Here is a 14573-nt window from a genome sequence, read left to right as displayed (position 1 = left end):
AGTTTCATCTTTTCGCACACATGCCAAATTTGATCAACTTTTGTAATCACAAATATCACTTTGCAAAAAATTTGCTTATCTTGATAAAAACATTAGTCTCTGAGATCTTATTTCACTAACCATTTCAAACTGAAGGGAAAAAGTAGAAAAACATGCATATCTTTATCCAAAAATATGGTTAAGGTATTTCATGATTTCACAATGATTGCTAGCATTGTTTTCATAACATTTTGATTTATTTCTAGAAATAGTTCTCTTGAACTTAACTCTGAATAATTGTAAAGTCACCCAAACATTAATGTTATCTTGACATTTTGAATACCAGTCTTTTTCACCCCTTCATTTCCATCTATAGCCCCTTGTGTTTTCATCTAGCTCCCCTAAGTTAATTATTTTTGTAAAAAGAAAGAGACTTCTTAAACATATAAATTGATTTCTGGAAGCAATTTGGAAAGGTTGATTAAGTAGTTCATAAAAAATTGGTGTATGTTGTGTGATTTCTGGAATCAACAAAATGAGAAGAAATTGACCCAGTCTCGCTGAAAGTCATGTGCACTTCACACAGGATATGGGATAATGGGACTACATGTGGCACAACAGTTTGGACCAAACTTTAAAGGTAAAGACCAGTATTGGAAACGCCCCAATTTCAAAAAATGAAATGGAAGCTCTCATTACCAATCATGTGAAAGAATATGTTTTGACTAATACATGATGATTAAAAATTTGCCGGGAAACCGCCTACTAATTCATATATTTGGTAAATTTGTTTCTCTCATGGTCTGTGAGAGATATAGGGTAGTCCCATATACATCTTTCTGTGTATAGTGCTTGTAACTTTACGAAGAATGGGCCAAATTTCTTATCATTTTGACGATTCCAGAACCTTGCAGATGCTAGATGCTAGATGATCAACCTTTTCTGATCGATTCCACAACGTTTCTTTCACAATGCAATCGCATGACCATAACTGGTGTTCACCTTTAAGCTATTTCTTGTCATAGGTCGAATTTGAGGGCATTTTAAGTGGGAGCAATCCATTTTAGGGGCAGGGCACATTTATGAACTTACAATCTTCCAAACTGACGTAGAAAGAGTTAGAAAGCTCACAAATTATTTTTCATCTTTACTGGAACTCGACCTACTGTTTAATAACTCAAGCGCTTACGAAAGTTTGAGTGTTTGGATGCAATGTTAGTGAAGGAATGTTGTTTTCTTCTTCCTTGTTACTTATGTCAAACCTAGACTACAGGTCATTATCCTCTGTTGCCGTGGGCGACAGAACATGAGGGGTGTGGGAATTGGAGAGATAAACCATGCATGCAATTGAAGAGAAGAGCATAAACATACATTCTTTAACCACGGATTGTCTTGAATTATTCAACTTCCATGTGGTTTCAAGGCTTCATGAGGTTGAACTATGTCGAAAGGAATGTAAAGCCTCCAGGTTATTGAGTAAACTGCCAATGAGCCAAGTGACTTGCATTCAGAGAATTCAGAGAAATCTTCTGCTGTGTTTCACACATGTGCAACATGTTGAAAAAAGGAAGGAAAAACCCCTTCTACTTACAAATTCAAATAGTTTTAAAGCAAAAAATAGCAACAAATTCAAAGTTTTTAAAATCCCAATTCATTCCCCAAAAAATTTGGGGGCTTCAAGGCTTCATGAGGTTGAACTATGTCGAAAGGAATGTAAAGCCTCCAGGTTATTGAGTAAACTGCCAATGAGCCAAGTGACTTGCATTCAGAGAATTCAGAGAAATCTTCTGCTGTGTTTCACACATGTGCAACATGTTGAAAAAAGGAAGGAAAAACCCCTTCTACTTACAAATTCAAATAGTTTTAAAGCAAAAAATAGCAACAAATTCAAAGTTTTTAAAATCCCAATTCATTCCCCAAAAAATTTGAAACATAGCAGATATATAAAGATTGATACAATAGAAATAAAACAGTACAAAAAGAGATTAACTGTAACAGAAAAGTTTATGAAAAGCAAAGGCTATATAGTCATGAAATGGAGGATTTTAAAATTGCTCCTTGGCTTAAAACAGTAAGTCAGAATGTTGGAACTACAATTAGTCATCTATTACCGTGAGATTGCATTACATTTTTATCATTATAGAGTCAAACTTTGAAAGCAGAAACTTGAGTTATGGTGATATTAAGGTTAACAAGCTAAATGTGTAAATATTTGTTCTATATTCATGTAACATGATATAATATTCAGCCATGAAAGTACTTGATCTACATACACAAGTATTCATTGTGAAATGTACAGATAGAAATTATTAAAAAAGTCTTTCGCACCAAATAAATCAAACTGTTGATTACTTCAATATAACTCTTCATGAACCCAATGTACCATTTTTTTTTCCTTCATTTTTATCATTATATATATATATAATTATATATTTTTTTAATGTATAATATTTCTTTGTTGAAAAGCTTCATATTTCCCCTGGGTACCACTCCATGACTCGTCTGATAGGAAAAAAGAAATAAACGACAAAGAAACAAAACATAATATCAGGAAGGTTGCTCTGTGTATATACTCCAGCAGCAGTTGCTCTGGGCTGTATTTTGTCAAAGATAACGGAATAAGGTTACTGTAGGTTATAGCGTCTGATCACGGGTTAAATTCAAGAATTTTAAAAGTGTAGGATACTGACTTCAGAAGAATTGCATGTTGCTGAAGTTTGTGTTATACAGTCAAACTTGCTTTAGTGACCACCTGTCTACAAAAACCCCATTTTTTGTTTCGCTTGAAAATGGTTTCTCATTGAATCATGTGCTGAAGGAACCTGTCTACAAAGACCACTTTTTGTGTTTCCCTTGGGCGGTTGCTATAGACAGGTTTGACTGTAATATCATAATGAATATCTGCTTGTAAGAGATATGTATTTTAACCATCATGCCTCTTGTTTCTTTGTTCTCTCTTCAGTCTATAGCTTGGTTGATAAGTATTGGATTCTCCCTCGGATACGGCTCCATGTTCGCTAAGATCTGGATGATGCATTCCTTAGTAACCCAGGAGAAGACAGATAATGATGACGGAAGGAGAAGGAGGAGGAAAGTCAGCCTGCAGGTCAGTTGATATCATGAGTCCCGGCTACAAATGTGTATTTTGTCCATCTCTCTCTTTTTCTCCATCTCTCTATCTGTTTCTCCAACTCGCTCTCTCTCTCTCTCTCTCTCTCTTCTCTTACCACCTCTCCATCACATCATTCCCTTATTTTATCCCTCCCCAGTTCCCCCTTCTCTATAATTCTCTCTCTCTCTCTCTCTCTCTCTCTCACTCTATTTCTCTCTAATTGTCTCTCTCTTTAACTCTCTCTCTCTAATTCTCTTTCTAATTCTCTCTCTCTCTCTCTCTCTCTAATTCTCTTTCTCTCTAATTTTCTCCCTCTCTAACTCTCTCTCTCTCTATTTTCTCTCTCTCTAATTCTCTCTATCTCTCTCTCTCTCCCCCTTCTTCTCCCCCTTCTTCTCCCCCCCCCCCCCCCCTTCTCTCTATCTCTCATGGTCCATCTCTCTATCTCTCTTGGCCCTCCTCTCTATCTCTCTCTCTCTAATTCTCTCTCTCTCTCTCTCCCCTTCTTCTCTCCCTCTCCCTTTCTCTCTATCTCTCATGGTCCTTCTCTGTATCTCTCTTGGCCCTCCTCTCTATCTCTCTTGGCCCTCCTCTCTATCTCTCTTGGCCCTCCTCTCTGTCTCTCTCTCTCTCTTACATAAACTGCTTGTGTATTAGTGTGTCTTTTAGTATTAATCAAATCTAGCCCCCAAGAAAAAAGTAATATAAAAACTTTTAAATAATTTTTTTTTTATTACAGAGGATATTAGTAGAGAGATAATTCTAGTACATCACGACATGTCTTGTTCGATGACCGCATGGATGTTAATGAGAAAGGATTATAAATGTAATCCTACATACACATAACTAGGGATTGTATAAAACATCTTTTGGTTGATATTGATACTTACATGTACCTTTGCTAGAGTATATAAGCATAAAAATATGTGGTAACATTAACAAATTTATAGAAGTGAATCAATACACGGAATGATAGTATATGTTAAACTTCCTATCAGTGCACATTCCATATTGCACTGATTACATTTTCTCACAACTGTATGTTCCACAAGAAAAAAAATATGTCTATTTCGTGATTTGTTGAGGAAGGAAAAAGCAGTCTTTTTATTATTTTTCATTTCACTTATCTTTTCAGAAAAAGAAACAAATTGTGAAGGTATTATTAAACCTTTTTGCTCTATCATGACCAACTAACAACAATGCTTTCAGAAATGGTTGTGTTTTTTTGCTGTTGGTTCTTTTACTTTGGGGATCATAAAATGCTGGCAAAATATGACATGAATTATGTCATCCATAGAATGTCTAGAGTTGGAGAGGGAATTGAATCATCAAGATTGATATTCATAGTAAACGATTGACCGACATTTTGTAGGTTCAAGTGAATGAGTATGCGTTGGGGGAAACACTGCAGCGAATTCTAAATAGGCCAAAGCATATTGGGTTGACGTCTTTATTAAAGCTTTGTCTAGCTGTCTGAAGTGTTTAAATGCCACACAAGTTAAACCTCCTGTGCTACATTGTAGGCCTATTTATCACAGATATACCAAAGGCTTGAAGATTATTTAACAGTTTCCAGTGCTAGATTAATCTATACTGGGGTTAAAACTTAAAAGGGTTGTCATGGAGCTAGTCCAAACTGTAAATGATAATTTTAAAAATTCATTGTGTTGCATAGAGCAATCCTTCCGTCAGCTAGCGCCTGTTGTTTTTGTGCAAAAATACACATGTGGGAAACGAGTGACAGTGCATAGAGGCAAAGAAAGCAACCAAAATGATTTCCCTCAGAGTTAAGTCTTTAGATATTGATTAATAGCTTGCATTGTCTTATTTGGCTAGAGGTTTTATATAATGGCTTTTTTCATCATGCAGTCACTAATGCAGGAAATTCAGGCTTCATTTCAAACTTTGTTATTGCTTTCAGTATGTTTGCATTCTCTTTTGTTGACTTTCATTTGTGCACAATTAATCAGTGGGAAAGAAATAATTTATCTGGGATGCATCCTAAACTGAGAAATTTGTGGCTCAACACTTCCAATGCTTTGTGGAGTTTATACATGTACTTCTAACAAAATTAAATTGAATCTGATATTTTTTCTAAAATAAAAAAAGTGTGTCTTTTGTGGAAATTGTAAACAGCCTCATGAATTGTGAAGTTTGATAATATTACATAATTTTTGTGAGAAGATAAGCATTGAATAAGGGAACAAGCATGAGCTTGTCTTCATGCACAGGTGATATATATGATGTCACATAAAAGGGTGAATATTATATTTTTAAGCATAAACAAACATTCAAAGGCATTTGAATAATTATGACAATTAATCAACTTAAGATTTAACAACTCAGTGGGTTGTAAAATGGGGACAATTACTACTGATAGGTGTAACTCTGGTTTGATGATCCCAATTTAACCTCACAGTATTTGTCTTCGTGCAACTAACTCGCATCTCTTCATATGAAAAGCAATGATCTGTTTCATATCGATCTGTATCGTGAAGTGTTTGGCCATGTGGTTATTGGTGAACTAACTCATATTCTCTGGCATTTCAATGATCTAACTTTCTTACATCACATACAATCCATTTCATACATTTTCAGTATGTTTCTTTTGGGGAAAAGCAGTGTACAAAAGATTAAGCAAGGATCCGTTTCATATCAATCTGTATCGTGAAGTGTTTGGCCATGTGGTTATTGGTGAACTAACTCATATTCTCTGGCATTTCAATAATCTAACTTTCTTACATAACATACAATCCATTTCATACATTTTCAGTATGTTTCTTTTGGGGAAAAGCAGTGAACAAAAACAAGGATCTGTTTCATATTGATCTGTATCGTGAAGTGTTTGGTCTTGTAATTATTGGTGAACTAACTCATTTGCAATTGCATTTCAATTATCTAACTTTCTTACATAACATACAATCCATTTCATACATTTTCAGTATGTTTCTTTTGGGGAAAAGCAGTGAACAAAAACAAGGATCTGTATCGATCTGTATCTCAAAGTGTTTGAATAAGTGGTTATTGGTGAACTAACTCATATGCTCATGGCATTTCAATTATCTAACTTTCTTACATAACATACAATCCATTTCATACATTTTCAGTTTGTTTCTTTTGTGGAAAGCAGTGTACAAAAGATTAAGCAAGGATCTATTTCATATCGATCTGTATCGTGAAGTGTTTGGTCGTGTGGATTTGGTGAACTAACTCATATGCTATTGCATTTCAATTATCTAACTTTATTACATAACATACAATCCATTTCATACATTTTCAGTATACTTCTTTTGTGGAAAGCGGTGATTAAGATACATTATATTTGTCTTTTAGGAGCTTGAAGGATGTTTACTCTGTCAAAGTATATGATTTAATGCCCTTCTTGCACCAAATGGACTTCTTGCACCAAATGGACATTTTGTCTTCAAAAGATGACCATTTGTATAATAATGCCTCTTGCGTGTAGCATACATTTGTATAACTATATACTTACTTTATTTGCATTTGATGTATGAAGTCACATTAAATCATATAATCAGCAGATATTAATGGTGTATTACTATAAATTACATGCCTATGTATGACCATTGCCATCATGGTATGTTCTTTGATTTTGGCAAACATATATATGGTGATATGGTGTCCTGCGTTTCATATATTTCATTCATTTAATTGATGTCGTGCATTTGAATCTATTGAACCTATTGCTATTTCCAGTTTCAATTATACATTTCATGTTTATTATCTATTTGTTGCCTTTCAGCACTATTTATTAAACCATCAATGAATTGTTTCTAGTGCTTTCAGGTCAAAACATGATTCCCACAACATATACATTTATAACTCATATCATATATTGCAATATAAGGAAGATGTGTTTTATCATAGTTGTCCTCGTCATCACTAATGCCTGCCACTCTTTAACGTGTCAATAGGGACTTTTAGATTTGCACAACGACAACGTGGATTGCTACGATCGATGTCCTTTTGATGCACTGCCTTGAATGGACGTCACACGTATCAGTCCACGCAAATCTAAAAGTCCCTATTATGTTCAGCAGTGATACATGGTGTGTTTCAATGCTAATCTCATGTAAGAAGCTGAATATCAAGACACTTTGATGAATGTTCTGATTGTTGACATCATCATTGCAACCACTTAATATATTGCCACCGTCTCTATGATCATTATCAGGACATTATGATTATCAACACATTTGTTGTCATCATCATCATCATCATCACTACAGTGTCATCGCTTCAACTACCATCAACGCCATTAGCGTTTTTTTAAGTTGACTCTGTCATCATCATCATCATCATCTTCATCATCATCTTCATCATCAACATCAACATCATCTTCATTGTCATCATCATCATCTTCTTCATCATCATCATCATCTTCATCATCATCATTATCATTATTTTTTCATCATCATCATCATCAACATCATCATTATACCCACCAAAATCAACACTACAAGTACCACCCACATCACCACCCACACCACCACCACCACCACCACCACCACCACCACCACCACCACCACTACCACACCACCACCATCAATCATCAACCTAACCTATCCCTCTCATGCTGGTACTCAAACTCTCTTTTTGTTTCTGCTTCCCCTTCTCTTCTTCTAGCAGAAGGTCAACACCTGGAAGATGTACCTGACGATAGGCATCATCTTCCTGCTGGACTCGTCCATCATCCTGGTGTGGCAGCTGGTGGATCCCATGTACCGCACCGTGGAGAACCTTCCCAAGGAGACCTTCCCGGAGCAGGACCTGGAGATAGTGCCTCAGCTGGAGCACTGTACAGCCAATAACATGTCCATTTGGCTAGGTAATAATAATAATGATAATAGCTAGTTCTTATATAGCGCTTTTCAGGACTGAAGGCCCTCTCAAAGCGCTTTATATTATTACCCCGGTCATCGGATTCAGGCTTACCTGCACACAATGTACGCACGTTCTTCACTCCATTCCAGCCAGGCGTCATTTTTACAAGCGCACACTTGCTAATCTAAGCACATTATATATTGATCAGGAGGTTGGGGGGGGGGGGGGTGAACCAAGGGACCTATGGCTTCAATTCCTATCCAAAAGACCATGTTTCATCGTGTAATGGCCCTTAGGGCAGCTGGGCTAAAGCCTCGAGCATCCCCTCATCCAATGAGAATTGCTGAATCTTTAGGAGACTTTCTCGCGCCATATGCTTCAAACTATTTCTTGTTCTGATTCTGTCATTGCATCATATTTCAGAGTACTGCATCATCTGCTGAGAGACAGAAGGGCGGTGACTCAGTAATCTCATAGGAGTCTGTGCCACTCTGACTCTATATGCAGATGATTTTAATTATAGATGTAGGATTTCAAGAGGGAGATAGACTATTGAATCATCCATCTAGATTACCAAGCTAAAATCCCTCTTCTGAGGACAGTAGCTAGGTTCTCACGCCAGTTGTCCATAAACTTTTTAAAGTTGAGCTCATGATGATTTTAAACTTCAGTTTTATCTTGTAGATAAGGACTGTGGAAAATAAACCATAAGTGATTTTATGGATAACATGAAAGCTACGAGCAGATGAGGGTCCTCACTTATGGCTGTGTTCAAGGCAGATTCCAGTAACTTAGAGGTTTTACAAGTTCATAGTTACGACTGCTTGCCCAACTTGTATTTGAAACCCTGAGCAGCACTTGATGTTTTTGGCGCCGCGTGAACCTGCATCTTTTGTCTTTGGGTTATTGTTTACAACTTCAAGGTTTAGCATTGCAAACTGAAAGTTAAAAATACAACAGCGCCGTGCAAACACAGCTACTGTTGTATGACAGACTTGTGGGATGATGAATCAACACATCAACGCTGCCTATGAAATCCCTTTAACCCATTAACAACTGGATTCTCGCATTCACATAGGCTTAATACAGGAGCTACCCGGTTGCAGTAGTCAATAGGTTAATACTGATACGAATACTAGAATAGTTAATGAATAATAAGGCTTTTGTTGGAAAGGGGATATACCATCAAATCCCTCATTTTCTGTGAGAAATCTGGTATGTTGATGCAACACAAGAATATTCAATGGATGATTAGATAAGGAGTCCATTTCAGAAGAGATCTAAATCAACAGATCTACTTTTTTTCTTTATATCTCTTCTGCTGTGATACGATACAAGAATATTTAATGAATGTGTGGGTTAAATAGAACTGCATGCAAGATCAAGATATATATATACATATCTATATACCTGTATATAATAAACAGATCTGTTGAATATGTGCTGGGATATATTTGATAAATCAATATGATACAAGCATTTTTAATGTATGGTTCAATTCACTATGCAGTATCGATGTTTTATGCAGTATCGATGTTCATGTACATATCACTACATTTCTTTAAAAGATTGAGTACTTTGATTATGATAACAGAACATTCAATGAATGGTTATGTTAGAGGTTCTTGCAAGATATAGACCTGTTTTTCAACAGATTACCCAGTGCTGCAAAATATCTGATCCATCAATATGACACAAGAATATTCGATGAGCTTAAGACTCTGTTTCATGCAAAATTTCTCTGCACAGATCACCTATTTTTGTGAAATCTCTGGCACTTTGATGTAATACAACAATATCCAGGCGTAACAGTCTGGAGACCTTCAAAGTACAATGTATCTGCATGTACACCTCCACATGCAGAGTATATGCAGAATACATCAACCTAACACCAATCTGTATGAAAATTTGGATTGTTTGGGATAGTATATTTTTAGAAACATGAATATATTTAAATGTCATCTTTTTTTTTCTTCATGCAAACAGAAAAATGCAAACATTCTTCAAAAAGTCTTCATAAAATGTGGAAAAATTCTCCTACTTATCAAATAATTTATTTCCATTCTTGCAGGTATCTTATATGGTATCAACGGCCTGCTCTTAATCTTCGGTCTCTTCCTAGCGTATGAAACCCGTAACATGACGGTACGGGATCTAAACGACTCAAGATTGGTTGGCATGGCCATCTATAATGTTGCAGTAAGTGAAATAATCATAACTGTTAATTTTCTACCCATTAGCAAAGGTTAGCATTATCTTTCATATATTTGTATACTTGTAGAAAATGATCTTGTTCCTAGAAGCGGCAAAGTCATCAATATCATTTAATTTTTAATGAAATAAATATAACTTCCAGCCTTTGTAGACATTTTTATTTTTATTCAAGGGTAAGGAAAAAAATTATGTGGAAATGATTTTATGTATTTGTTTCTTCAAATATATTACTTTCAAAATGCTTTGTATCATGTTTAGCAGGATGTTAACTTTCTGTTTCTCTCACTCTTTATCTCTTTTTATATTTTCCCCCATCTCTCTCTGTGTCTCTTTCTCTCTGTGTGTCCCTCTCTCTCTCTCTCTCTCTCTCTCTCTCTCTCTCACAGGTACTGTGTATTATCACAGCTCCCGTCACGTTAATAATCAAGAGTCAAAATAATGCCGTCTACGGCTTCACATCATTCACTATTGTCTTCTGTTCAGCTATCACGCTGGCACTCATTTTTATACCAAAGGTAAGTTTAATATCGGGGAAAGTCCAAGGTATTCAATGTCCCACAGATACCAAGTATTGGGGAGTTAGAATGTAAATTGACATCAAATCTATCATTCTTTTATATTTAGTCTGATCTAAGCTCTTGTAGGGCTGTTTAAGCTCCTCTAAAGTGTTGGGAGCCCCAAATTTGCCAAAATTTTTGCCATCAAACTTTTGGTGAAATTGGGGGCTCCCGACACTGTAGAGGAGCTTGAAGTTATGGCGATGGTCAGATTTACCAATACCTTAAGATGTGGTTGATAACATAAAGGACAAAATAGCAGGGACTGTATATATTAATCTTAGACATTATTTTATGACTGTTTATGCATCAGCTAAGTTGGTTTAGTTCTAGTCTCTTTTGCGTAGCTGTAGTGAGACATAGGCACATTTTTTTCTTCTTCTAATGGTGACTGTGCTTTACTGTTCTACCACAGTCACTTAAATGTTGAGGGGATACAGCCAAGATGTGCAAAATTGTTTTATTCAAAGATTTGATGAACTTTAACTAATTTGGTATGACTTTATGGTGAAGAGGGCACGGTGTTTTCATAAATCTAGCAAAATGATGGCCGGCAAAGCAATAGCATTATTACAAGATTCATTATTTTAGAACATCAACTGCCATAGAGTATGCAGTTCAAGTTACCTGAATTTTCACAGCCCTGTTGCACATGGAGAATTTCTTTCAATCGAATGAAAACAAATCTTCAAAGCCACACTGCACTACTTATAGCTTCTTGCAACGTATATAAAGCAAACAATGCCTAATCGGTGCCTGTTGGTCCCCCATGATCCCCCTTCTCTTATGTTAATTGAGAGCTGATTTGATGAGATAACCACCTGTCAGTGATCTTGCAGGGAGGTCTAATCCCCCTGGCCAAACTGTACAGACAGGCTTTAAATTGATCCTTTCTCATGTGTTGTCTTATTTCTTTGGTAGGTGGTATCTATTGCACACAATCCTAAAGGCACATATAATAAGAACACTCAGGGCCTATCAGCACCAAGCAGAGAAGATGAGGAGAAACATACAAGACTGTCAGCAGAAAATGATGAGATTAAGAGACATATTAAAGAGGTAAGATCCATGAGGGAGGGAGGGAGGGAGGGAGGGAGGGAGGGAGGGAGGGAGGGAGGGAGGGAGGGAGGGAGGGAGGGAGGGAGAAAGAAAGAAAGAAAGAAAGAAAGAGGGAGGGAGGGAGAGAAAAAGTTAAAGGAAGGTAGAAAGATAGAAAGAGATATGCATTTTAAAGATTAATTAACATTTAGAAACATACAAGACTATCAAGATTAAGATACCTGTTAAAAAGGTAAAGTCCCGTAGATATATAGAGCGAGAAAGGAGAGAGGGAGAGAAGATGAGATAGGATCAGATAGGATGAAGAGAGGTAGGAAAAAAAGAGATACATTCAAAATATTTCAGAAACATACAAGATTATCATGAGAATTAAAATGTGATTAAGAGACATATTAAAGAGGTAAGATCCACAAGAGATGAAGAGAGAGCAAATAATAGAGATTGGCTTGGAATAGTTGTAGGAAATTAATGTAAAAAGATAGAAGCGGTTTTCTCGGCATGAGATTAGGGACATCCATCTTTTCTTGTCTCCCTTGGGTGGTCTTTATAGACAGGTTTCACTGTATTAGCAAATGAGAAGCAGATCAAATATATGACACTTTTGAAAAAGCATTTAAATAATTCTAGCTTCAGGGTCCAATTCTGATACGAACCATCAGATATGGCATACAATTAACGTAATTCCTAAGTTCAATCATGGACTCTAGGCTGTACTTAACCTAATTTAAATCCCAAATTGCAATGTCAGATAGCCATCCTAAAATGATGTACCAGTCCTGTCTCCAAAGTAAAAAATTTGTGATTCTTTCCTCATCATTTTACAAGTAATCAATCCCAGATCCCTCCTCCCTTCAAACTACCACCGCAAAATTATTTAATAACATATTTTTTCTTTTCTTTTTGTGTTTCATCCCACATCCGACACTGGTAGCGCGAGGATAAGATCAAGATGCTTACGGACAAGATCCAACAGAAGACCAGGTCCATGCCAAAGGGCGTGTTATCCCCCTCCTCGGCTTCCTCCCCGGGCTCCGCCCTGCACCATTCAACCCCCACCACTGTACAAAGAACACGGACTTCCCTCAGGGTGACTGACAAGATCACACCCCCTCACATGTCGGTGGAGGACAGTGCGTACGCTTCCATGGCCGCGCCCACCGCTCACACGCCCAAGCTCATCCACGGCGAGAAGGTCTCGGGCATCAACGAGGATGATCTCTCGGAGACGTATATCTGATGAAGAGTAACAAACCAACTGAAGGGTCGATAAACCATTTGTTGTCATCCCTGTACTAATGGAATGACATTTTGATGCAACACGACGGATGCCAAAGTTGTATGGATCGATACGAGCCTTTCAAAGCTTCCAGATGAAAACTTGAGATGGAGGATCAGTGTGGTTCCATCTGTGTTTGTAACCCCAATGGTTGGCCTTGGTTTGGTTATGATGGGGTGATGTTAAAGTGAGAACCTGAGCTCTTGCAATATATGATTCTTTGCTGATATCCAAGTGAAAGTAAAATCGGTTTGACGGTTTGATGCAGCGTGGGACACCTGAGCCTTTGCACCAATGCCTGGAAGCGGGATCATATCAGAAGCAAGAGCATGCATCCTGTGGACCACTGAGTGAAGCAACTACTCTTCTTCTTTAATATCTTCTTGTAGTAATCTTCAAGTGGCTTATGCAGCCTATCATGAAGATGAACTAACAATTGCAGGCGGTGCGGATAAGCACAATATATGTAGATGCATAGCTGGAAGTTTTGTTTTGGCTCAGGAGTAGTCCCTTGAAGTTCTCTGGTTAGTCAGCATGTACTAGCTACAATCACTAGTTGAGTGTTCCATTCAGGGAACTCTTGAAACGCCTCAGGATTTTTCATTCAGCGTCAAGGAGAGGAGTTAGAAGCGATGGATGATCACACCGAAGACTCAAACTCGAACCATTCTGAGATTATTTATTCTCTGTAGTCCAATTCATTTGTTATGCTGAAGGTAGTTATACCCATTGGCTACCAAGTTTTCTCAATGCCATAATACAGGAATCACACACAATAGGTCAAGTTGACTAGCTGCTGACAAATAACAAAGCTAGCAAATTAAAGTTTTACTTCAAGTGTAATGAATTACGATAGGAGTCCAGCTATGGAATCGGTCAATGAAGAGACATTGATGACAGAGTTTAAGCAGATACTTTCATTCTTTAAGAGGTAGAATGTTTAGATGCATTCTTAGGTTTTTTGCAGAGTAACCGTAGCATTTCAGGTTTATAATATTTGACCAGCAAAAGAAAAAAAAATGGCTGAAAATGCAGTAACAGTTACATGCTTATATGGACGAACAGTCGAAGGTGCATTTAGTCTATTTATAGTCCTCGCAATCACTAAGTTCCATCTTAATTTTGCTAATTATTCTGCAAATTCAAGTTGAAGAAATAAGTTATCAATTCATGTTGATCCTATTTATTTGAGGGAATTTCCATGGATGATACTCTTTACATTCTACCTGATAGGTAGCAGAACTCTAGGTCATCTTTCAAATTATCTGTGCTACACTTAGAATTTGTTGACCATCAGTACTTCTTATGATATATTTATAGAAATATTTATAACATGGCTAGCAAACTGGTCTTTGATATTGAATGCTCATCATCCAAATTAAAGCATAGTTTTGTTGCAGAGCATATTATTGTCCATAATTTGAAGATGCATTTCAAATTTGAATTTAAATGTTAAAATATCAAAAAGTAGAATCATTTTATCTTAATATATTCAAAATTATCAAAATGGGATAATGGGAATCAAAGAAAT

At 36.7% G+C, this 14573-nt stretch overlaps 1 protein-coding gene across 1 annotated transcript in view; it reads left to right on the top strand.

Annotated features, from left to right (window-relative positions):
• Positions 1 to 14052, top strand: part of LOC576500 (gamma-aminobutyric acid type B receptor subunit 1-like) — a 51642-nt gene extending 37590 nt beyond the window's left edge. The window contains exons 8-13 of the mRNA XM_030998093.1: positions 2942 to 3085; positions 7739 to 7940; positions 10008 to 10135; positions 10537 to 10665; positions 11629 to 11766; positions 12698 to 14052. Coding sequence (XP_030853953.1) covers positions 2942 to 3085; positions 7739 to 7940; positions 10008 to 10135; positions 10537 to 10665; positions 11629 to 11766; positions 12698 to 13003 — 1047 coding nt within the window. The 3' untranslated portion in view covers positions 13004 to 14052. The remainder of the gene's footprint in view (positions 1 to 2941; positions 3086 to 7738; positions 7941 to 10007; positions 10136 to 10536; positions 10666 to 11628; positions 11767 to 12697) is intronic.
• Positions 14053 to 14573: the final 521 nt, after the last annotated feature.

This window comes from Strongylocentrotus purpuratus, unplaced genomic scaffold, assembly GCF_000002235.5.
Source record: "Strongylocentrotus purpuratus isolate Spur 01 unplaced genomic scaffold, Spur_5.0 spur5_scaffold_4, whole genome shotgun sequence".
Classification (NCBI taxonomy): Eukaryota; Metazoa; Echinodermata; class Echinoidea; order Camarodonta; family Strongylocentrotidae; genus Strongylocentrotus; species Strongylocentrotus purpuratus.
Note: the sequence above shows the minus strand (reverse complement) of the source record. Positions and strands in the feature narration are given on the sequence as shown.